The sequence below is a fragment of the Neolamprologus brichardi genome, chromosome 17, assembly GCF_056152115.1.
Source record: "Neolamprologus brichardi isolate AB-2024 chromosome 17, ASM5615211v1, whole genome shotgun sequence".
Classification (NCBI taxonomy): domain Eukaryota; kingdom Metazoa; phylum Chordata; class Actinopteri; order Cichliformes; family Cichlidae; genus Neolamprologus; species Neolamprologus brichardi.
Genome location: NC_142120.1, coordinates 2,009,973 through 2,032,573, shown reverse-complemented (window position 1 = coordinate 2,032,573; position 22,601 = coordinate 2,009,973). Strand labels below are relative to the sequence as shown.

Here is a 22,601-nt window from a genome sequence, read left to right as displayed (position 1 = left end):
GGGAAAGAGCAGGAACCGGTTACTCAGCAGTAACGGGTAACGTAGAAACGACCATGTGAGGCAAAAAAAAGCTTTAACAGGCTGTAAACACGCGACAGGCGACTGGAGGGTTAAGAGCAAACCTGAAAAGAAACACGGAAAACCGTAACAGGTGTTCCAGGTAGCTGCACCTGTCTGAGGAATCTCAGGTTTTTCCTAAAGGAGGTTCAACCGGCCCATCTGCCGCATTTCAAAATAAAAGCATAATCCTGCAGCGAAGGAGCAGGTATGGTGGGAACACGCTGAGTCTTGAAACTCCAGATAGTTGCATTTATATGGTTTAACTCAAAACAAAGAAAGCATTAACTGCGCACACTGGCTTAATAACGTTCCCTGCGATAGAAATTGTTTGGAAAAAAGTACTCATGTATTTAATTACAAATAGTTACCGGAGAGTCACCTAATGTTACCAAAAGTACTCGTCGGTCTCCCATTTCAGGCTACACGTTGTCTTCTTATGTCACGGTTTTTCAGTGCATGCATATTTACTCTGTTGTACTGTGACACTGTGCTGCTGCAGTTTGATTCTTAATCAAATCCACGTGGAAATCAATGGGGTCCAGTGTGATTTCTTTTATCACATGTAGAAGTGTTTATGATCTGTAAAGTTAAAAAAAACAAACCGCAAACCGCTACGACGAAATCTGAGACAGATGAGCGGTTAATCTCTCTCATAATTTAGAGAAAAATAGGCGCAGCACCAATCAGGAGGCTTTGGCCAATCCAATTACTGCAGGCTGCGCAGCTTTAAACGAAGCTGCTGCTGAGACGCAGGTTAAAGATCTGTGCTGTGGCCTGTTTGCAGCAGCTGACTGTCTGATTATTATTTTGGTTAGATCTTTGCACAATCTGTGCATCTTTCAGTGCCTCCATGTTTTTGTCCAGCACCTTGTTTATTCTAAGAAGTCCAACTAATACCAGCAACATGTACCTCAGTGAGCAGATATCATGATACTACTTGTAGGAACAGGAAATCTCTTTTGGGAGCTTTTTTTTAGAGCTACGTTTCAGAACAGGTATAATATTATTTTTGTGAGCAAACATGTCAAACTTTATAACAACTGAAAGAAAAATCTTTCTGAGGGAGTCTTTTTATTTTAATCTTCTCATTCACATAAAAAACAAAATGACTGAAAGTAATCACATATTTTACAAAAATCCACCACAAGTTAAAATAAAAATACAAAGCTGGCCAAAATAATCACATTCAAGTTCATATTAAAGTTCAACCTTTAACCTTTCTTTGTGTTCTGCTCTTCAGAAATGTTTTTCTAACTTACCGGCAACACAAAACAAACAAGTGCAAAAGTCCTCGAGGTAAAAACGTGGAAATAAAAGTTTTTTCCTTTTTTTTTTATTAAAACGAAAATATAAGAAAATACCACGAGAAATCTCAGTAAAAAAATCAGAGTATAAAAAAGATAACTGACATTAAAATGTTGCTCCTCTTAATGGCTTTGATTTGATCTGAAGTTTCAGAGCAAAAGCATCATCATCATCAGTATTTTCAAAAGTCTGTTATCACTCGATTAGACGCTTGTTGACTTAATCAAAAGAAGTAGTCGTCATTGATCGTGAAGAAAGCTTCAGGCAGATAAAACAGTGTAAACATCAGGAAGCGATGCAGTATTTTCATGCTGCTCTTCTGTCACGCCTTCACTCGGCGTAACTTTGAGTCGTGGAGGAACCAGTCAGAGGTGACGTCGAAGACCTCGCCGGTTTCTTTCTCAACGGGATTGTTTGACACCAAGACAAAGATGGAACCTGAGCAGCTATTTGCAGTTGTGCTTTAGCGATAATAAACCCAAGAGTAATCCTTCGTGTGTTCTGCTTCTACGGCACGCTGCCGGGTAAATTAGCTGGGGCTCAAACATCAGAGAGCTCGGCCCTTTGAAAGCCCCGATGCATCCGTGAACAACTCGCAGGCAGTTTCTGAATGTGCTGAATTACATCTGTTCATGAGCAAACACAGACACGTTCGCAAGGTTCTCATCAAATCTTTTCCACATAGTTACCCGGGAACAGACCTTCCTTCCCTCTAATTCTGCCCGTCCACCAGCCTGACGGGTCTGCGGAGAGAAACGGTAAACAAACACATCATGAACCACTTCCAGTCTATCTCATCAATATGCATCTCCCTACATGTCGTTGCTTTCGTGCACGCACCTTCTTTGACAAGATCTAACACATCATTGGCCTCGAAGCTGATCTCATCCGTGTCTTGGCCGACGTACTGATATAACGCCCGGCAGCGAGGACCCTGAGGTCGAGGCTGCGGTTTAGGAGCAGGAGGAGGTCGCTGGTGGATGCTCATTTTCCTCTGCTTCCTGTGACAAAGGGGGAAAAAGGAGGTGCTCATGACCATAATTTATTCACATTTTATTTATTTATTAACATGAATAAAATTAACTTTTAACTGTCACGTGTGGGTTGAAAATGGCAAAAGTGCCAAAAGCTGCAGTTCCTCAGCTGGCCACTGGGAGCTGGCTCTAAAAGCGAGTCAATCCCAATAAAGTCCCATGTTAAAATATCTAAATTTACAACAGGAAAACATATGTTTTGCTCTCTGTAGATATTTATCCCCTTTGTTCTCCGTATGAGAGGTCATTTCTGTAAAATTTACCCCTTAAAAGGCTTAAAGTTGGGCTTAATTATAGCTGCCTCTGAGGAATCAGCTGTTCAGTTTCCTTCTCACTACTGATTGTATTAATAATTTATTTTTAGCAGAATGCAGCATCCAGTTTAAGACCACAGTCAGTGAACTTTGCAAACCAGCACTAGTCTCGGCTAAAACATCCTCAGGACTCATCCCAGTCCGGGCTCATCCGTATCCCAAAAAAGCAGCGGTCAGAATAACAGACCGTCAGCTGGAAAACAAACAAACATAAAAGCAAGGTGTTGTTGTCGTTGATAGTCGTTGACTTTAGCCAACAGCGTGCGCCACACCCTGAATGGATTAAAGAGAGGCTGTCGGGATTTTTCTCCCCAGAATTAAGGAATTAATGTGTTTAAATCTCTCTCAACCCTCAACATTTATTTAACCAGACTTTCTGACCCGCCTCTGAGCGCAGCTGGTAGGAACTACTTTGTTCCCAGAACACCCCCCCCCCTCCCCAAACCAGCGAAACAGCATCTAGTATGGAAGAGATGATTCAGTAATTCAGTGAGAAACAAACAGGTTTCTCTGCCTCGCTCTAACTTTCAGTTACTCGCAGGTTTCAGCAGTTTCAGCCTCACCTTGGTAATCCCTCACAAACCACACCTTCCTTTCTTTTTTAAACATGTCTTACCCTGACATGCCCTGATCAGGCACATTAAGGAAGTCCAAGTTTCCTTGGTTATACTGGTTTGGCGCTGGAGGTCGGGGGCCTCTCTGGGATCCCAGTTTGGGCGGGCCTCCCTGGAATGGTCGGCCCTGCTTTTGCGGGGAGGAATACGTGATATCGGCTTGTGGGTTAGGAGGACCTCTGGGGAATTTGGCTCCACCGTTCTGATGCGCTGAGGAGAGAACGAAGCGTGTGCTTCAATAACAGAGCAGCAGTACGACGGTAAAGACTCAGAACGGCCCGTTTCAGTGTTATATGACACGACTGTTATCACTGGTGCCTTTACTGGTTTATTGTTTTACAGCTTCACATACTGCAGCCATATGTCGTATGGAACAAGCTTTTATTTACGACCTAGATGAACAAAGTAAGCAATCGGCTGTTCAATAAACACAAAGTAAAAAGGATTTTGATTGAAACAGCTGAAAAGTTAATCAAAATACAACAGAGTGTAAATACTGCAGTACTTTATGTTTCAATAAGTACATCCACACTTCCTATTTAGTTACTTTGAGCCACTGGGAAGTTTTTTTCCACATCTAAAGGCTTTGGGTGGGATCACAGGTGAGTAGTGGCTTACATTTGGGGGCTACGTGGTTTCTTCCTCCTCTTCCTCCACCGTAAGACGGCGGAAACGACTTCCTGGTTGGCTCTAATCAAAAGAAGGGACAGTTAGGATGCTTATACAGGCAGCATTTTATTTACTATTTAAATTTGCTCATGAACATAATTTATTCACATTTTATTTATTTATTAACATGAATAAAATTAACTTTTAACTGTCACGTGTGGGTTGAAAATGGCAAAAGTGCCAAAAGCTGCAGTTCCTCAGCTGGCCACTGGGGGCTGGCTCTAAAAGCGAGTCAATCCCAATCAAGTCCCATGTTAAAATATCTAAATTTACAACAGGAAAACATATGTTTTGCTCTCTGTAGATATTTATCCCCTTTGTTCTCCGTATGAGGTTGGCAGCATTTTATTTACTATTTAAATTTGTTCCCACTTTTTTCAAGTCTATACGGCATCATGACTTGTTTTAACCTACTGGAGGATTTGGGCAGACCATCTCCTATTGTGACAGACAGAGTCTTCCCTCCAGGTTTGAGCTGGGCCACGTCTCCAGGGCCTTTCTGGAACACTACTATTCTGGTGCCTCCTCCACCCCAGCCCTCCTTCTTCACTCTGAACTCCAGCCTGAAGCCAGAAGAACGTGCGTTAGTCACCCCTGCGTGTTTTTTCTCATGCTAACAAAGGCTGTGTGCTCCTCTACCGACCTGTCACCGAAGGAGATTGTCAGTTTTCTTTTTGTCCCTTCCTCGTAGCGTTTGGAAAGCAAACTGAGGAACTCTGTCTTAAAGTTGGATTCCAGCAAACTGTCATACTGGGCTTCGTGGACGATGAAGAAATCATCCTGTCTCGTACTGAGAAGGAAAAAAAAACACCGTGAACTCACTCTTGCTGAAGTTTAAAAACAGAAAGAGGAAGCAGTGTGGGTAACTGAAACACTGAAAGACATTCAAGGAAGTGTTAAAATAGCAGCAAGAAGAGAGCAGAGGATGCAGTTACATTTTTCACTTCAGTGCCAAACAGACTAAATACACAGGAGACATAAAAATGACACATTTTAGTCATGAATGTGTGTTAATTAGATCCACACCTGAGAGAGACACTGCTGATGTCTCCAAACTCCATCTTCCGCTTTAGTACTTCCTTTATCTGTCCTTTCTCGGGTCCTTTCTTCACCTTCTCTCGGCCAATCAGATAGATGCCTTTCGGTGTCAGAATCAAATCTCTCTTGATAGACTGGGTTGGGGGGAGAAAAGGAAAGCGGGTGACTCTGGGGACAAGGTACAGTTCAATTACTTATACAGCGCCAAATCACAGCAACAGGCGCCTCAATGTGCTTTATATTGTAAGGTTGACCCTACAATAACACATACAGAGAAAAACCCAACAATCATGTGACCCCCTATGAGCAAGTTTGCTTGCTCATTAGGGCTGCCACGATTAGTCAACTAGTCACAATTACATCGACTATTAAAATCGTCGACGACTGATTTAATAGTCGACGCGTCGTTTGAAGCTTTGTAAGATCCCAAAAGACGCAGGAATAAGTAGTAGGATTTAAGAGTGTAATAACGGACTGAAACAGAAGATGGCAGCACTGCATGTACAAGGATGCCAGCTGCCGTTAAACCCCGAAGAAGAAGAAACTGTGTCCCAGAATTCATAGCGCAGCCCAGCCTAGTTTCCAACAATGGCGGCAGCTAGTTAGTTTTAATGTTACTCTTATTATTCTTTCTGGGTCACAAAATAAACGTTTAACATATTTTCAGGCGAGAATGTAGCTGTGTAAACCTCAAATATCTGCTCAGTTTATCAAGACACCACATATTTTCAAAAGCGCTCCGACGTTTTCGGAGACGTCTGTTAGCCACTAGCTCGATAGCTAGCCGGGGGCTAGGCTCACTAGAGCCGTGAGAACACCGGACTCCCGGCTAATCGTTTTCAAACCCACCACCGACTTTCGCTACTCAGGTTAAATATATATAAGTCACTTAGATAACTTAAAATGTTATTGTTTGGCTTTTTTTAAGTATTTTATTTGTTCCTGAGTAAATCTGTTTGGCTGAGATTAAAGTTATAGTTTTTACACAGATGAATAAACGTCAAGCAGACAGCTGATTATCAGAAGTGTGAGATGCTCGAGAATATACTCCGGTGTCCTGTTATATTTTAGATAGCAAGGAGTTTATTAAACCTCACTGAAACAATCTGCAAATTTCATTAAAATTTAATAAACTATCATCTTGTCTTTATTTTTAGTTAGCACATACCTTAAACACTTAAAGCTGTAAGCTAATGATAGTTATATAAGAGCAGATGCTGCTGGTGCAATAAGCTGTACGTTTTACGTCCAATGGATGATGATCTGATTAATCGACTAATCGCAAATATAATCGGTGACCAGTCGACTATCAAAATAATCGTTTGTGGCAGCCCTATTGCTCATAGGGGGTCACATGATTGTTGGGTTTTCTTTATTTTTCTTTGGGTACATTTTTTCTGAAGTCGACAACAAGCAAGAAAGCGTGAATTTAATGTCTTTTATAAATCTTAAGGTCTTATTGTTATAGAAACTGAACATAGAGTACGTTGCCAAACTTTTGAGCCACCCTTCATTTCCTTATTTTTATCAAAGTTTTCTTAGGCAATAGTTTTCCAGACTCTCTGAAGGTCTTTTAGTTGTTTTCTTTGGAGATTGGCAGCTTGTGCCTGACGGCTTTCAGAGGAATGCTTTTGACCTGTGAGTCAATCGAGCTTGTTTCTACACACAACACATAAAAATGTCATTTATCAAGTTTTGAAAAATGCCTGATATAACATCCCGAGCGCACACACGTGGACTGGCCTCGACCGCAACACTGCTGAAGCAGTAATCATGTTGATGGAGAACAGAACAAATGACAGCCAACATCCAAAGAAGAGCTGTGAATGTCCTTCAAGAAGCCAAGAAAAAGAACTACTCCTGAAGACTACTTAAAGAAAGCTGGATAATTCAGGCTGAAGAATCAAGGTGGTCACACGAAACCTTCAAGCCTGTTAGAACAGTAAAAACTCACTTTTTCTCTTTTCCATGTATGTTTGCAACATGTTTCAATAAATCACTTTTCTAGCAAAATATAAAGAAATGACGGATTGGCTCAAGACTTTTGCACAGTACTCCAACTCTTTCTTTGATTGGACGAAAACACAAGAATTCAAACCTTGAACCTGCGATCAAACTTGTTAACCGAATCAGCGAAGTCGACGCGCTCCCTCTTGGCGAGGAACTGCCGCAGCTCAGGCCTCTGCTCCAGCCCGAGGTAGTCGCCGACGAAGTTCCTGTTGATGCTGTTTTTCCGCCGCTCTTTGGAGTTGTACAGGATGTCTGAGGCTGCGAGTCACAAGGAAGAACAAACATTTCTAAAACCAACTCGAGCTCTTCGGCGCGACCTGTGCGGAGAATCTCGTCGTTTGTGTAACTTACCCTCTTCTCTCATCTGTTCGTACTTCTTCCTCGCGATGAATTTTCTCCAGGCTTTTTGAATGATTCTGGCAAAAGTGTCGAACTTCCTCTCTCTCATCTCCTCAAGCAGAAACAGCTGAAAGGCACGTGTGCATGAGTATTTCTGCAGGTTTAGTGCATGTTAGAGCAGGGTGACCTTCGATCCGCCCTTAGCTATGCTGCAATAGACCTACGCTTGGAGATTCCCATGATGCACTTGGTGTTTCTTCTTCACTCTCTCCGTGTTTATGTGCCGCTCTACATTTAATCATTAGTTATTATTAATATCTGTCTCTCTGTCTCAGTGTGTCTTTTGTCCCGTCTTCCTCCCCCAGATTCTGTCAGAGGTTTCTTCCTGTTAAAAGGAAGTTTTTCCTTCCCACTATCACCAAATTGTTGCTCACAGGAGCTCGTCTGATAGCCGGGGTTTCCTCTGTATTTTTCTAGGGTCTTTGCCTTTCAATATATATATTTCAATATATGCCAGGTCTCTCTTGGAAATGAGATTTTTAATCTCAATGAGAGTTTTTACCTGGATAAATAAAGGACTAATAAAAAATAAAGGACTAATATTTTTTTATACATTAAATGGAATTAAAGTGGCTAATGAACCAGCTGAAGTAGTATTATTAGCTGCTGTCAAGCCTGTTTCACTGAAAAACTCAATGGCAACAACATCTGTGTGCGACAATGTCAATAATAACACTTGCAAAAACTTCCCCCAACATGTCGCAGCTATGTGGAGGTCAGAAAGTAGCTGTGGTCTGAACCTTTTTAATCTTTGAAGCTATTTCAGTCCTTTTTCATGCAAACATTTGAGCGCAGCAACATTAATATCGTCCTGCTGAGATGAGTCAAAAAACACATGCAGCATAATCTTCTCTGCTCTTTATCTCACTGAGAGGCACGAGAGCTTAATGTGAGCTTTTCTTTATTTGTAAATGGCCTGTATTTGTATAGCGCTTTACACACCCAGTCATCCACCCATTCACACACTGGTGATGGCAGCTACATTGTAGCCACAGCCACCCTGGGGCGCACTGACAAAGGCGAGGCTGCTGGACGCTGGCGCCACCGGGCCCTCTGACCACCACCAGTAGGCAACGGGTGAAGTGTCTTGCCCAAGGACACAACGACCGACACTGTATGAGCCGGGGCTCAAACCGGCAACCTTCCGATTACAAGGCGAACTCCCAACTCTTGAGCCACGATCGCCAAGATAAAGTTGATTATGTTACAACTCTGGTTAGTACAAATATGCATCCTGAGGGAATATAAAATATGAAGCTCCGTACCGATTCGGGGTTCTTCACAAAGACTTTGGTGCGTCCCATCTGGTACTGATCGTTATCCATGTTGACGGAGCGGAGGAGGTGAAGCACCCCCTGCTGCTCTGGCCCTCTCCAGCACGGCCATGTTTCGGCTGTCAGGATGGCGTACCTGGATTCAAAAAGCACCAAACAAACAAATCACAGTGAGAGCTGTGTTTCTTTTTTCCATGAACACACACGATTAAACTTACCTCATCAGAAATTTACTGAAGAGTCTCCGATATGCGAACCCAGCCCTTCGTACGCGGATGTTTTCCCGCAGTCCGAGGTATTCTACTTGATGCCTGACCCTAAAAACAGATTTCGCCGCTGATCAGCAAACGTTCCCTGTGAAATCTTTTCCTCAAAGCGTGACGGCGAGCATTACCTGCTCTCCTCCCAGTCTTTCGGCCGCTTTGTCTCATTGGGTTTGATGCAGCGGATGTAATGCGGCGTGCACTTCATCAGCGTGTTCACCAGGTCGTTCGCTTGTTTCTGCGAGGGAAACAACAGCGTGAGATGAATGTGCTGCTGCACAAAATCAACCATCAACAGATTCAAAAACTCTCACCTTGATCTTTGAACTCGCCGTGGTCGGCCTTCCTTTTTTATCTGTGTTGAGGTTTTCGGGGAACAAGCTACGGATGAAGTTACTAAAGAGACACGTTTTTGTTAATGCATTGTTTTTTTAAAACGACGCCTTCAGTGCAACAATGAGACCAGTACAGGAAACTCACAATTCACTGCTCTGCATGAGCTCGATGAGGTCGGGGAAAAGCACGTCCCGATTTCTCTCACAGAAGCCGTTGATATCATACGACACCTGCGATGACACCACATATTTTCACTTAAAACCCCCAAAAACAAATCGTTGAGGTTTATAAGCGCCACATCGAGCAAACAAAATCAAATCTTACCTTCCCGGCGTAGTGATGTATAACAAAGCCCGAGTTCCAGCTGTTGAAATGTTCGTGCGTCCCCACAGCAGCCTGCAGTTTCTGCAGCAGAGTGCCGTCTGCACCCTCTCCTTTGGCATGCATGGTGGCACACACATCATCCAGCACGCTCATTATACCCGGAGGGTTCTGCAAAGAGACGACGGCGTTTTAGCTGCGAGTTTGTTCTTACGAGTTTTGGATAAACAAATAAGAAATATCTGTTAGAAATGGATACAAATTAGCACACGTGCAGTTATATAATACAAAATGTTTCGACATGACCACCTGGTAACTTTTGATTGTAATGTTTTAAAATTCAAATTGAATTATTTATTTATTAACCTTCATTTAACCAGGAAAATCCCACTGAGATTAAAAACCTCTTTTTCAAAGGACACGTGGCCAAGATAGCAGCAGGTGTCTCACAGTTACAGAAATGACTCAAACACAGGCAGCAACAACACACATGCAACAATAAGTGAAAGAATACAAATAAAATAAAATAAAATTCAATAAAATTCAAATAAAAATAAATAAAAAAAATCAGTTAAAATGACAATCAATCTAATTGAAACAGTTGCATGTTATGAACTTGGCCTCAAGGATTCGTAGTTTAGATTTAAAAGCACTTAATGAAATAAATTCAGTCATTTTCCTTCTGCAGTTTGTTCCAAGCCGACGGTGCTAAATGGACAAAAGCTCTTTTACCAAGTTCAGTTCGGGCAAATGGAGCAGAAAGCAACAAGTAACCATGCGGACGAAGAGAATACCGACCAGCATGTTTCATTACAAGCAGGGAACATAGATAAGAAGGCAGCAAACCAATTAGAGGTTCCCAGAAAACACGTGTAGAGCTTTAATATGAGCTTTAAAGACCACAATAAAACTTATATAATATATATATAATAACTTATATAAAGTTACTTTTATACAGTAGTTTGATTGATGTCTGATGTCTTTAGACTGCATGTAAATCCCCATTTTTTAGTCATCCAGTCAAACACTTCAAACACACAAATTCATACGAGGAGATAAAACTGCAGCTCCTCCACCGATGCCTCATGTGTCTTTTCTTCTTCCCTTTTTGGCTTTTGGGAATATCATATATTATCTGATTTACTGTGAAAATAAATGTGCAATAAAGCTTTTCCAAAAACAAAATGCAAATGTTACCCCCGATCTTACTGCTATATCTCAGTCATGTGACTTGATTCTTCCTGTTGTGACCCCGAGCGCTCTGTTCTTAGTTTCACTGTTTTCAGGAAGCAGAGCACCAAACTCGCTGCTTTAGGGGCCCACTGGTTTTCTAATGAGAGCCAATTTTACACGATCTGCATAAACCCTCCGTCAGTCGTCGCGTTTATGAGCTCACCAGTTTATTTTCAATAAGGTCGCACACGATCTTGTTGTTGAAGTACTCGATGGGCGTCCACTTGATGCCCTCCTGAACATATTCTTCCTGAGAGACAATGAGAGCAAAACATTTAGTTTGAGGACAAACAGTGAAGGAACAATCCAGTCCTCAAATGCATGCGCTGCACAGTGCAGTTACAACTCAATTCTATTTATATAGTTTTATTTATATATATTCATTTATTTATAGTTACCTGCTCAGCCTTCAGGGTGAGTTCGATGAAGATCTGTTGCAGTTTCTCGTTGACAAAGTTGATGCAAAACTGCTCAAAACCGTTTCTCTGAGGAAGCGAATACAACACAAATCCTGCTATTAAACACACATTTAGTCTTTTAGTGGATGCGTGCAAAGGTTAAGTATCTGGAAGTTATGAGAAGCCTAACCTGGAATATCTCAAAGCCATAAATGTCAAGCACTCCGATGCTGAATTCCTCATATGGTTTCTGGATGGCTTTATTTATAGACTGGAGGAGTAAGAGACAAATGCAAAGAGCAGATGAGGAGCGTGAATACACGTCAGCTGAATTAAAAGCAAATGTTTCATTTTCTTTAGTCTGTTTTTGCTCGGCTGCATCATCCAGCGTGATTACCTCCACCAGGTAGTCAAAGAGGCGTGCATACAGCGCTTTGGCCAGGGCGTCTCGCGTGTAGTTGGCCTGCTCCTGGTTCAGGGTCACGTTAATGGACTCGGACTTCCCTCCCCACTTTGAATCCATCTTCCGGCTGGTCAGCTTGTCCTGCAGACGGTTGGGGTCGATGCCCAGCAGATAGGCGGGGAATGCGAGCACTGGAGCGAAACAAAGTAAAGTTGTAGTTCAATCGCGCCAAAAACGGACTCGTAATTCAGATGTGTTTTATTATGCTATAAGCAAAGACTTCCTATGATGAATTAATGATACCCTCCCTAGACAAAAGCCAAGGTAGGGTATTATTGCTGCTGTGGATGTAAACACCAATCATCTACTGAGGCAGCAAACAGGGAAGTCGTCTGTGTGTGTAGAGATTCTATTAATTTGTAGGGCGTGTGCCGGGGGACGAGCTTTGTTATGGTGATATCCAGCAGGAGTACGACCGCATGTGAACAGAAGACGCGTCGGCACGTGTCGCACTCACAGTCTGTGCTTTCCACCTGCCCATAGTTGCCTGCTTCTATGAAGCTAATGTTTCCCAGGTGGAGGATGCCCGCAACGATCTGCAGCACCTGCGTCTGGATGTCACCTGGGATCCCGATCACCTGCATGGCCTCCTGAAGAACAAATCCAAGAAGAAAGTGTGACGGCAGCAGCTTCACCACAACGTGAGGGGATGTCAAGCAGAACTACTTTACTTCCACATTTTATTTCCTGCCAGCAATCAACATAGATCAGCTAGAGCCACTATAATGGGTTTAGCTACAAAGCATTGATCAGACTTTCCACACAGCAAACCTGGGACCAAGCACAGGTCTGCTGAACACCACTGGATCCCACCTATAAGTTTGAGTCCATCAAACAGCAATAGCATACCATAGTTTCCTGGAAGTCTTTGCTGTCATTGGTCCCATCCACCTTGTATGTCCCAGACTGGTTGAGGTAGTAGTAATAATCAGGAGTCATGATGCCCAGGGCCTCTCTCTGCTGAGCACTAGCTCCCTCTATCAACTGGAAGACAACAACGCAGGCACAGCAGGAGTCACACACTGGCTTCATTTTTGAATGAAGATCTTGCAGCTTAATGCCGGGCCTCACACTGTGCGATTTTTGGCCCATTTTGAGACGATTTTTGAGTCGTGCGACCGTTTTGGCGATCGGCCCGATTTTGGCCTTCATCGTGCGTCATGCATCGTGTAGTATACGTGGGGAAACGAGAAGCGATTAACACCTCACGACCAGCTCACGATCATCAATCGCTTGGTCGTGAGGGCGTCACCGCAGTTTCTCACACTGCGCACGCGCAAACACAAATGTCAGCGAAAAAGACGGCGCAGCACGGCGGTGCAGCGTGTGATCTGGACACAAGCGATGGAGGCACTTGTAGAACTTTGGAAAGCTCATCCGAGCCTTTTCGATGTGGCCTCACAAAATTATCACGACCACAACAACCGTGAAAATAGTTGGATGGACATCGCTGCTCAATCACAGCTGCCTGATCATGTTTTTCATTAGCAATTTAGCAAAGTTGATGGTGGTGTCTGTGTGAGTGAAAGACAGAGAGGGAGAGCGAGCGACAGAATTTCTGTTATAACCTTCATGTTATGGACGCACAGTGTGAGCGCTCGGGTCACATCAGAGCATCGGGCCGTATAGTGTGAGACCTGCATCGTGACCTACGAACTTCTAACCCCTGCGAGTCAATCGTACAGTTTGAGCAGGAGCTGAATCGCGCGACTGACAAAATCGCACAGTGTGAGCCCGGCATAAGAGGAACTCTGTCTTTTTTTTTTAAAGGAGTTGCTATTAATCTGCGGTTTGTGCTCATCGGCCTCTCACCTGATAGTAAATGTGGAAGTTCCTCTCGTTCTCGTTCTGGCTGACCACCCTCGACTTCTCGAGCAGAAAGTTTGATATTTTCCCACCATCTGGCTCCCCTCCTCTGCTGAACTGGATCTCAAAGTATTTCCCCTGATTAAAGTAAAAATCAAAGTCAACACTTGGAGTTGAGAAACGAGGCTGCGAGGAAATCTGTCCTCACTCATTATTGCAGATCAGTCAGTGTCAGAATTTGCTTTCAGGACGAGACGGTTCTCAAATCATGCGACCGTTTCCTAAAGATAAACCACTTCCATGTTCACTACATTTATATGAGTCAGAAATATATGCGTGCATCTGACTGCACAAGAGCTGTGATGGTGTACAAAGGGTGACAGGAAATAGAACTAATTGCTCTTCTGATATCTCACGCTAAAGCTGCAGACATGCAGGTTAGGGTGGTTTATGGGTGTGATGATCATTAGGACCCTTCTCATGAGAAACCAGAGTGAATGCAACGAAAGTGTTTTTGAAGTGCATGAGAATGTTGTGATAAACGACTCGTGATGAGGCTACAGGCACATACGTGGCTCTGCAGCTACAGCTGTTATTACTTACATGCTAATATTAGCTAATCACCTTAAAAACATCATAGTGCCGTGTTATTCCAATGCAGCACTTCCCTCTCACTCCTAGAATTTCCAGAAGTAGCACAGGGGGCGGAGCCTTTAGCTATTAGGACGCTTTACAGCGGCGCCACCTTCCAGTTTGGATTCAGAGGACAGACACACGCGCTAGTTTTAAGATTAAAGCTTTCCTTTTTTTGATAAAGGTCATAGATAAAACTGAAAAAAATAAATACAATGAGCACTTGTTCTGCGCTCCCGTCTGTTTATGTGCTGCTACTGTTGGTGCCACTACACCTCGTCTTCCCTCCCACAGAGTTTGTGTATTTTCTGACACTCCTGGTTCTACTGGAGGCCTTAAAAGGGAGTTCTTTCTCCCCACTGTTGCCAAGCGCTTGCTCATAGGGGATTGTGGGATTGCTGAGGGTATTTCTCTAATTAATAAGCTGATATTCAGCATGGGTACTGTTTATAAAGCTAACCATCTTAGCTTTTTTACAACTAGCACACTCAGCAAGCTAAAGCGAGTGCTCTTTGTCCCGTCTTCCTGCCCTCCCTGAGCCCGGTTCTTCCAGAGGTTTCTTCTTGTTAAAAGGGAGTTTTTCCTTCCCACTGTTGCTGAAAGGGTTCATTTGATTGTTGGGATTTCTCTTGGTTACGGTTACATTGTAAGGGTGTAGATTTACCACAGAAGTGTAAGTCGAGCTTAAAACAGCAAAGGATCCATAAATAGTTGAATAGTTTAAACGGTTCAGATCAAGAACACTGGGTGTTTATTTGTGAAAAAATTATACGTGACTGCTGAACTGCTGATGTTTTATTTTTGGGGTGTGGGGTTGAGTTCTTTGGGTTTTTCTTTTTAAATGAGCAGGTATATTACTTAATAACTATTAGGGGTGGGGGAAAAATGGATACTGTGTAGTATGGTGATATTTTGTTTGCTAATAATGTATGGATACAGGGACAGCAGAAATCGATATTTTGTTACAAAAAGGTTTTTGTGCTCTGACTTCAGAGCATGTTGATCCTTTTTCTGAGCAAGAATCCTGACATTCCTTCACTGTCCAAATGTGTTTAACTTGTTTTTGGCAGCAATAAACATGACAGTTTACTTATTTTAATTTAAGACATGTTTTATTTTAATTAAGTTTAAAACTTTTTGATTTAATGTAAAATTATATTTTGTTTTAATTTACTTTCAAATTCTTCAGTTGCTGAAGGGGCTGCATAGTTTTCATAAACTGCATAGTTCAGAATAGCTATAATTGTACCAGATGGTTGATTCAGTTAAGTTGGACTAGACTGTAATACAAACCGTTCAGTTTGTCAACAATAAAACTGAAATGAGAGAAAGACTGAGTGTGAGACTTTGATATTAGAGAAAATGAATATTGATAAAGTTTACCTTTATGTACAGAATCTGAATATCGCAAAATATTTTAAAAAATTGCAATAATATCGTATCGTGGGATGTGTGGTGATTCCCACCTCTAATAACTATAAACTTCATAGAAAGCATGCACACCAGGTCTTCAAGTAAAAAACTCATACTTACAAAACGACTCGAGTTGTTGTTGCGAACAGTCTTGGCATTACCAAAGGCTTCCAACAGAGGATTTGACTGCAGGATGATTTCTTTTACATGCTGCCACACACATGCACACAAACATTAACACAATACCAGACAGTGAAAAACCTCCACGCCACACTGAAGGAAGTTTAAAGGTTTTTTTGACTCATTTTGAAGATTCAGGCGTAGCGAGCGTACGGTCTGTACCTGCACTTTCGATCCTCCTCCAGATACTTTGGAAATGTAACCCATGATGTATTTGGCAGCCACTGTCTTCCCAGCACCGCTCTCACCGCTAAAAAAAAGGCAGACACACCGCAAAGCCATATTTTATTGTCAAACATACCTGCACGGCACAGCACGGGCATCATCGTGGGAAGCAGAAAACTCACCTGATGATAACACACTGATTCTCCCCGTCAATCATCATGTTTCTGTACATGTTGTCAGTCAAGGCGTAGATGTGCGGTGGATTCTCATACTGGGCCTGTAGAGCGAAACGGTTTGAGGTCAGCTTGAGTAAAACGAGCGTAGGGCAACAGGAAGAACCTCTGCACCACATATGCCACAAGTTTAAAGAAGTCATGAGAAGACGCCGATGAAAATTCACTTACAGCTCCTTGATAGAGTTCAATCTCTCTGTCAGTGAAGTAGGGCATCTGTTTGAAGGGGTTAACAGATATCAACACAGGGCCGATGTAAGTCTGGAGAGGGCGGCTGAGGAAAGTTTGGGAATGATGCATTATATGGTTTAAATACGCTTAAACAGAGCGTACGTACATTAGACGTTTTGTAGCTGAAGAAAGTGAAATGTTTTTGTTTGTAAAGTTCTGTTGACATATGAGCTAAAGCCAATGTTAGCCACCTTCAAATAGACCCCAACACCCCATCTTCTAATAGCTTCCTGGGAGGCAGGTTTCACGCTTTCACTCTGCAGGTGAAACAGACAGTGTTGGGGAGTAACGGAATACATGTACCGCGTATTTAAAATACAAAATATGAGTAACTGTATTCCGTTACAGTTACCGTTTAAAAAGGTGGTATTTAGAATACAGTTACTTTGTTGAAATAAATGGATTACACGGCGGTACTTCCCTGTTTCATATTGTGGCGGGTCAGGACTGTTTGGGTTTTGCTTGACAGCTACGTTCTGTTGTTCCAGGCGACAGCGTTACGGTTGCCATGGTTACAGGGTGACGCTCTCTCTCTGCGTGTTTCCTGGGTGAGAGAGCGCCTGTTGTTGTTGTGCTAAGCTAACAGGCAGAATGCTACAGGTATAGCTCTAAAGAATGTAGCATCATGGGCAGTGTAGTCCGTGCTGCAGGGAGAATGGACTGCCATACCCGTTATGTGTCTGTGAGCGAGGGAGGGAGAAAAAGGAAAAGTAGGAGCTGTCATCGAGCAGAAACGGGAGCTGGAAGCATGTAAATATAATAATAACCACTGCAGCCAAGAAGAGAGCCTGACGAGCCCAGCTGTAAGTAAGCTATTAAGACTCGACTGTACACCGTGTTCGTGTTTTCCTCTGAAACAATAAGTTCTGTTGGAGCAGCCTTTCAACGCCTCTCTCTGTCTCTGCTAGCAAAGTTGACCCAGACAACAAAGTAAAGCTAGTTTTCAGCTACGAGCCGACACAGAACCCACCATATTAGCCAGAGGTCCCTTTACTACGGTTCGGAGCCGCGGACCTTCAGTAACAGTAATAAATCACAGCAATAGTACATTCATGTAGTTGTAAACAGCATGATAATATATTAAGTAATCCAAAGTATTCAGAATACGTTACAGAATACATTTTGGGGCATGCATTCTGTAATCTGTAATGGGATACATTTTAAAAGTAACCTTCCCAACACTGGAAACAGAAAACAGACAAAGTATACGCTGGCTCCCCTCGCATCAGCGCGCTTTCAAACACCAAAACCGAGGCTGAAGCAAATCACAAGTTTCGGCTGATGCTCGTACTGTACACGAAGTCTGAACCAAAATGTCATAGTGACATCATCGCTGACACATTTCTGCTAATGTCAAAGCCAAATCTGCACGGTGCTCACCGACCTGAATAACTACCCATGTGCCCACCTGCCAGACAGAGGGAAGGGGGAAATACCAAAGTCATGAATCCATTATAACCTAAATAAAGCCACGTGTGACAGACATGACCAGTGTCGTTATCAGTTCACTTCCTTCCTGATAAGACTGGTAAGACAGAGGCCCCCGTGTTAACAGGAGAGTAACTCGTGATTAACAAACAGCTTCTTATTACGAGTCGTTCTCGATAGAACATCAACTCGTTCTCACTCAGGATTTAACATGGATGAGTTTTTATCTCTAAATATGGCTCTGACGTTCAGCTGTGCTTTCAGAAGACGGAAGTGGGCTGTTGAGTCACACGGTGAACTCAGAAGAGGAAGAGTGAATTCCTTATATTTATGCCCAAATATGTTTGTTTGATTGTCTGTGAATTTGTGTTTTGATCAGCACGTCTGTGGGTGGATAAGAAGACTGTACACAAATATGGAAGAAGGCCATTTCAGCCAACTTAGAACTGGAGGCGATTTTTCACTTCACGCTTTCACGTTCGGGTTCTTTAGCGAGATTTAATGTGAAGATTATGGGGACAGTTTAAATAGAGGCCTTTAGTTCCTGCAGGTAAAATTACAACATCAAACACAGCTGGCAGCTCGTAGGATACAAAGATGTAGTCGTCCATGTATCTCTTCTTCAGGTTGTCCACGATGGCGTCTTCGGTGATCTTTGACAGGAGGACCATGTCGTCCACGCCGCTTTGCTTGACATTTTGACTCTGCCAGTGATACTTTGCCTGAATCACAGAGGAGAGGAAGACTCGGTTAGTAACGACATGTTGCAATAATCTTTAAAAGGACATTTTACTCAAGCTGGGTTTCCTCATCAAAGAAACGACCACACGCTGTGACGCAAAAGCAGCGCAGCTCAGCGCTCTGTGGCTGAGCGGGAATTTGAACCAGAAAAATGAGCATTTTGAAACAATATTAGTGTTTGTTGTAGAGACGAGCGCTTTAGAGAGACGTGTGGGCATCACGGAGAGAGGAAGGAAACAAGCAAACCAAAAAGGAAGCAAAGGAAGGCCGAGCGAAGATTTCTAATGAAACAGTTTCAAGTGCATGACGAGCGTTGGCATCAGTAAAGCCAAGCTTTAAAAACACAATTACCAGTGTGGTTGTCATTACAGGAAGCTCGGGGCTCGTTACCAGGAAACTGGTCACAGAGGAGGTGAGCTCATTTTCTAGCTCGGACATTTTAGAGAAGCTTCTTCTAATTTGCCTCAACACAATACGACACCTACACAGGAGGCGAAGATCAACTTATAATAAACTGATTGTTTCCACAGTTTTTCAGCTCAGGAGCGCTCGCCTCGTTATTTCAGCCTGAACTGTGTGTGATGGATGAAAGCTGGGGAAACACAAAGGAAGTCTCTGGGACGGCTTTGCCATCTGGGTGAAGAAGAGGCTGAAGAACCAATCTGTCACTTCACCGTCTCGGTTATGACCTCTTTGTCACTTGGTGAGCTTGTTGTGCTCATCTATGACCTCGGTGGGCGTGACCTCTACCTCTGTCTCTACACGTCATGAAGAAAAGCGCTGCACATCGTAACAAACCTTGTGCTAAGAAGTCGTATTTCATTAGATTTTTTAACTTGCTGGTTTCTGGTTTCAATCCCTTCTTATGAAAAACAATAAAAGCCACAAATATTAGCGAAACCTCTACTAACAGATTCTGCTTCATTTTTAGCTCATCAGCAAAAAATAGAAACACAAAGTTTCATTATGAAACACTGTCAGTCTGCAAACTCCAACAAAGAACGATGCACACAGATGCTGCGTGTGTGATTAAATATTCGTGTCTTAAATAAGCACAGCACGTATGCGTTTAGTGCGCACTTTTGTTTCTGAATTTAAAGCCTGTGAGGGGGAAAGAGCGGGCGGAAGTCACAAAGTGACTCGTCCGCGAGTCTCTTTTTTCTCATATACGTGTCAGTGCTCACACCCTCTGAGCTTTAAGCATAAATCAGATATGACTCTGACACAAACTCCATTAAATAGACCCAAACTATACCTATTTTTATCCGTGGATCAATATGAATTTGCCCTGTAACGACTGTTATAAATGAACGCGTCACGCACTCGGACGGTGCTGCTGGCAGGATGATAGGGGTGGGGGTAAAAATGGATACTGTGTAGCATGGTGATATTTTGTTTGCTAATAATGTATGGATACAGGGACAGCAGAAATCGATACTTTGTTACAAAAAAGGTTTTTGTGCTCTGACTTCAGAGCATGTTGATCCTTTTTCTGAGCAAGAATCCTGACATTCCTTCACTGTCCAAATGTGTTTAACTTGTTTATGGCAGCAATAAACATGACAGTTTACTTATTTTAATTTAAGACATGTTTTATTTTAATTAAGTTTAAAACTTTTTTATTTAATGTAAAATTATATTTTGTTTTAATTTACTTTCAGATTCTTCAGTTGCTGAAGGGGCTGCATAGTTTTCATAAACTGCATAGTTCAGAATAGCTATAATTGTACCAGATGGTTGATTCAGTTAAGTTGGACTAGACTGTAATACAAACCGTTCAGTTTGTCAACAATCAAACTGAAATGAGAGAAAGACTGAGTGTGAGACTTTGATATTAGAGAAAATGAATATTGATAAAGTTTACCTTTATGTACAGAATCTGAATATCGCAAAATATTTTAAAAAATTGCAATAATATTGTATCGTGGGATGTATGGTGATTCCCACCTCTACAGGATGAGTTCACAGCTTTGGTGCCTTTCAATGACGTGATGACAACACGACTGAAGAGAAATAGCAGAGATCAGCGTCTCTTTAAATAAAACTCAAATACCAGATTTTCATGTTCTGCGATCGTCTTTAATATTTTACTAGAAGACGTTAAACGGATTTGATGCGGCGTTGGTAATCTAATGATCATCTACCGATGAGCTGATACACAAACGTCGTTGCTGGTTAACAGATTATCGAACACGAGCAATTAGTAAGAGTTTGCCTGTCGTCCTGTCTCGATGGCAGATGGCTGAACCTGATTCCACTGGAGGTTTCTTCCTGTTAAACGGGAGTTTTTTCTTCCCACTGTTGACAATTGGATGCTAACAGGGTCATCTGATTGTTGTTGATGCTTTCTGATACTCAGATTTTTTCCTACAATATTAAAATGCAAAGCAAGGGGGTAAGTAGATGCCATTTAACTGAGATTAAATCTTCTGCTGCTCGCAGTAGCTTCCTTTAAATCTTATATCATTTTTAAATGGAGCTGTGTGCAGATTAAATACTCGTGTATTGAACTAGTTCAGGAGTAGGTTTGTAGGACTGGAAAGACTATTATAGAGGTTATGTTTAAACAACCTTTATAAAGTCAACATCGTCCACCAGGAAGAAAAAAACATGTTCCTGTTTTTTAGCTGTGATGACATCACACTGGTCTTCACTGAAAGACCAGCCGCCTTTAAAAGAAAAAAAAGCAAATATCCAACACCTTCAGAACCACAAACTACATGCCAGGCAGCTGCGGTGAGGTGTGGTTATCAGCAGACGTTGAATCTCAAAAGCTTTCCACATCAAACCGGAACTTTCTGCACAGTTGTTTAAAGAAAGCAAGAAAAAGACGACCCTATGATGCGTTTGACACGTCTCAGAATTTATTTCTGTCGGGCACGCTTTTGTTCCTTTTCTTCCTTTGCTGTCACGTGTAAACAGGCGAGCGCGACACAGATTTGAAAGCTTTTGTCACACTTGAGATGATGACAGATAAATGGCTTGGAGCCTAAATGTAAAGGTGGCGTGTAAACAGGGAGCCGAGTATAGCTGGGCGTGCGTTTTCACTCTCTTCCCTCTTGAAACTGCTCGTTTACCTCCGTTTGTCAGATGTGGCTGGTGGTGCAGCTACGACTGCTGTGCGATCCTGGATGTGTGGAGGAAGTGTTGTGACAGAAACTGCAGGCCTCTCCTGTAGTCCACTTCCCCTCTCACACCTCGTTGCTGCATCTTGTGAAACCCTCTAAACTTTGTACATGCTACCAGTTCCTGCAGCTGCCTGCAGCTCGGGCCGTTAGCCCCCCTCGAGTGCACCGCTCCTCATTATCCTCCCTTTAAATTCAAGCTCATCTGCCTTTCCTGCTTCTTACTCTGTCTGTTATATTTAAAGTTTCTACCTGTGCCTCAAATTGAAATCGCACAGCACTGCTTTAAGCTCGAGTCTGTGAGAAAGAGTCCCTGAAAAAGAGGAAACATCACTCTGCTGCTGTGAAGGAGATGAATTTCCCTGAAGAGATCTTATCTCATCTCTTCTGATGCCAAAACTCACTTTAAAGCACAAAAAAAATCCTCCTTTGGCTTTTAGAAAAGGAGAGAAGTGAGTGAAAACATACAAAGTATCACAATTCAGCCTTTCAGCCGAGAAAAGCAGCAAATAGGTGACTGAAATGCACAAAATGTTACAGCTGTGAGAGCAGATGCAGGTGTACTGTACCATTGTTGCCGCGGGCCTCTCTCCTCCTCAGCCGTCCACTGTCCAGAGAGATGGTGTGGGGGGGGTGTTTTTTTTTGCGCGTGTTGTAAAAAATCCACAGGTTGACCTTAGATCGCTGCCATCGCACAACCAGGACAGCCGACAGCAACCAGCACCCTACAAGACATCCAGTACAGCATTCAAAAACCTACTTCCTCATACTCCCACCGGCAGTGTGTGTGAAACAAGAACTGCTCTAACACACACCGATGCACATTAACTCACCGCACGAAGCTCGGCCGCTTACTTCTCCATTCTGCGCTCTGTCGCGCTCGGAGTCGTCAGACGGGAGGATGAAGCAACGACG

The 22,601-nt window shown here is 42.7% G+C and overlaps 1 protein-coding gene across 1 annotated transcript; it reads right to left on the bottom strand.

Annotated features, from left to right (window-relative positions):
* Nucleotides 1–1,125: 1,125 nt before the first annotated feature.
* Nucleotides 1,126–22,601, bottom strand: myo1f (myosin IF). Its single transcript, XM_087830659.1, has 28 exons — nt 22,256–22,601; nt 18,414–18,542; nt 16,333–16,422; nt 16,111–16,205; nt 15,926–16,013; nt 15,704–15,793; nt 13,544–13,675; nt 12,581–12,715; nt 12,189–12,321; nt 11,666–11,862; nt 11,459–11,539; nt 11,269–11,355; nt 11,034–11,120; nt 9,641–9,808; nt 9,461–9,546; nt 9,295–9,376; nt 9,112–9,218; nt 8,936–9,034; nt 8,709–8,853; nt 7,396–7,510; nt 7,133–7,302; nt 5,023–5,168; nt 4,640–4,786; nt 4,411–4,559; nt 3,946–4,017; nt 3,330–3,537; nt 2,206–2,366; nt 1,126–2,108 (listed from the first exon to the last, which is right to left on the bottom strand). Exons 1-28 carry the CDS (start codon nt 22,256–22,258, stop codon nt 2,032–2,034), a joined length of 3,279 nt encoding a protein of 1,092 aa, XP_087686785.1. The 5' UTR covers nt 22,259–22,601; the 3' UTR covers nt 1,126–2,031.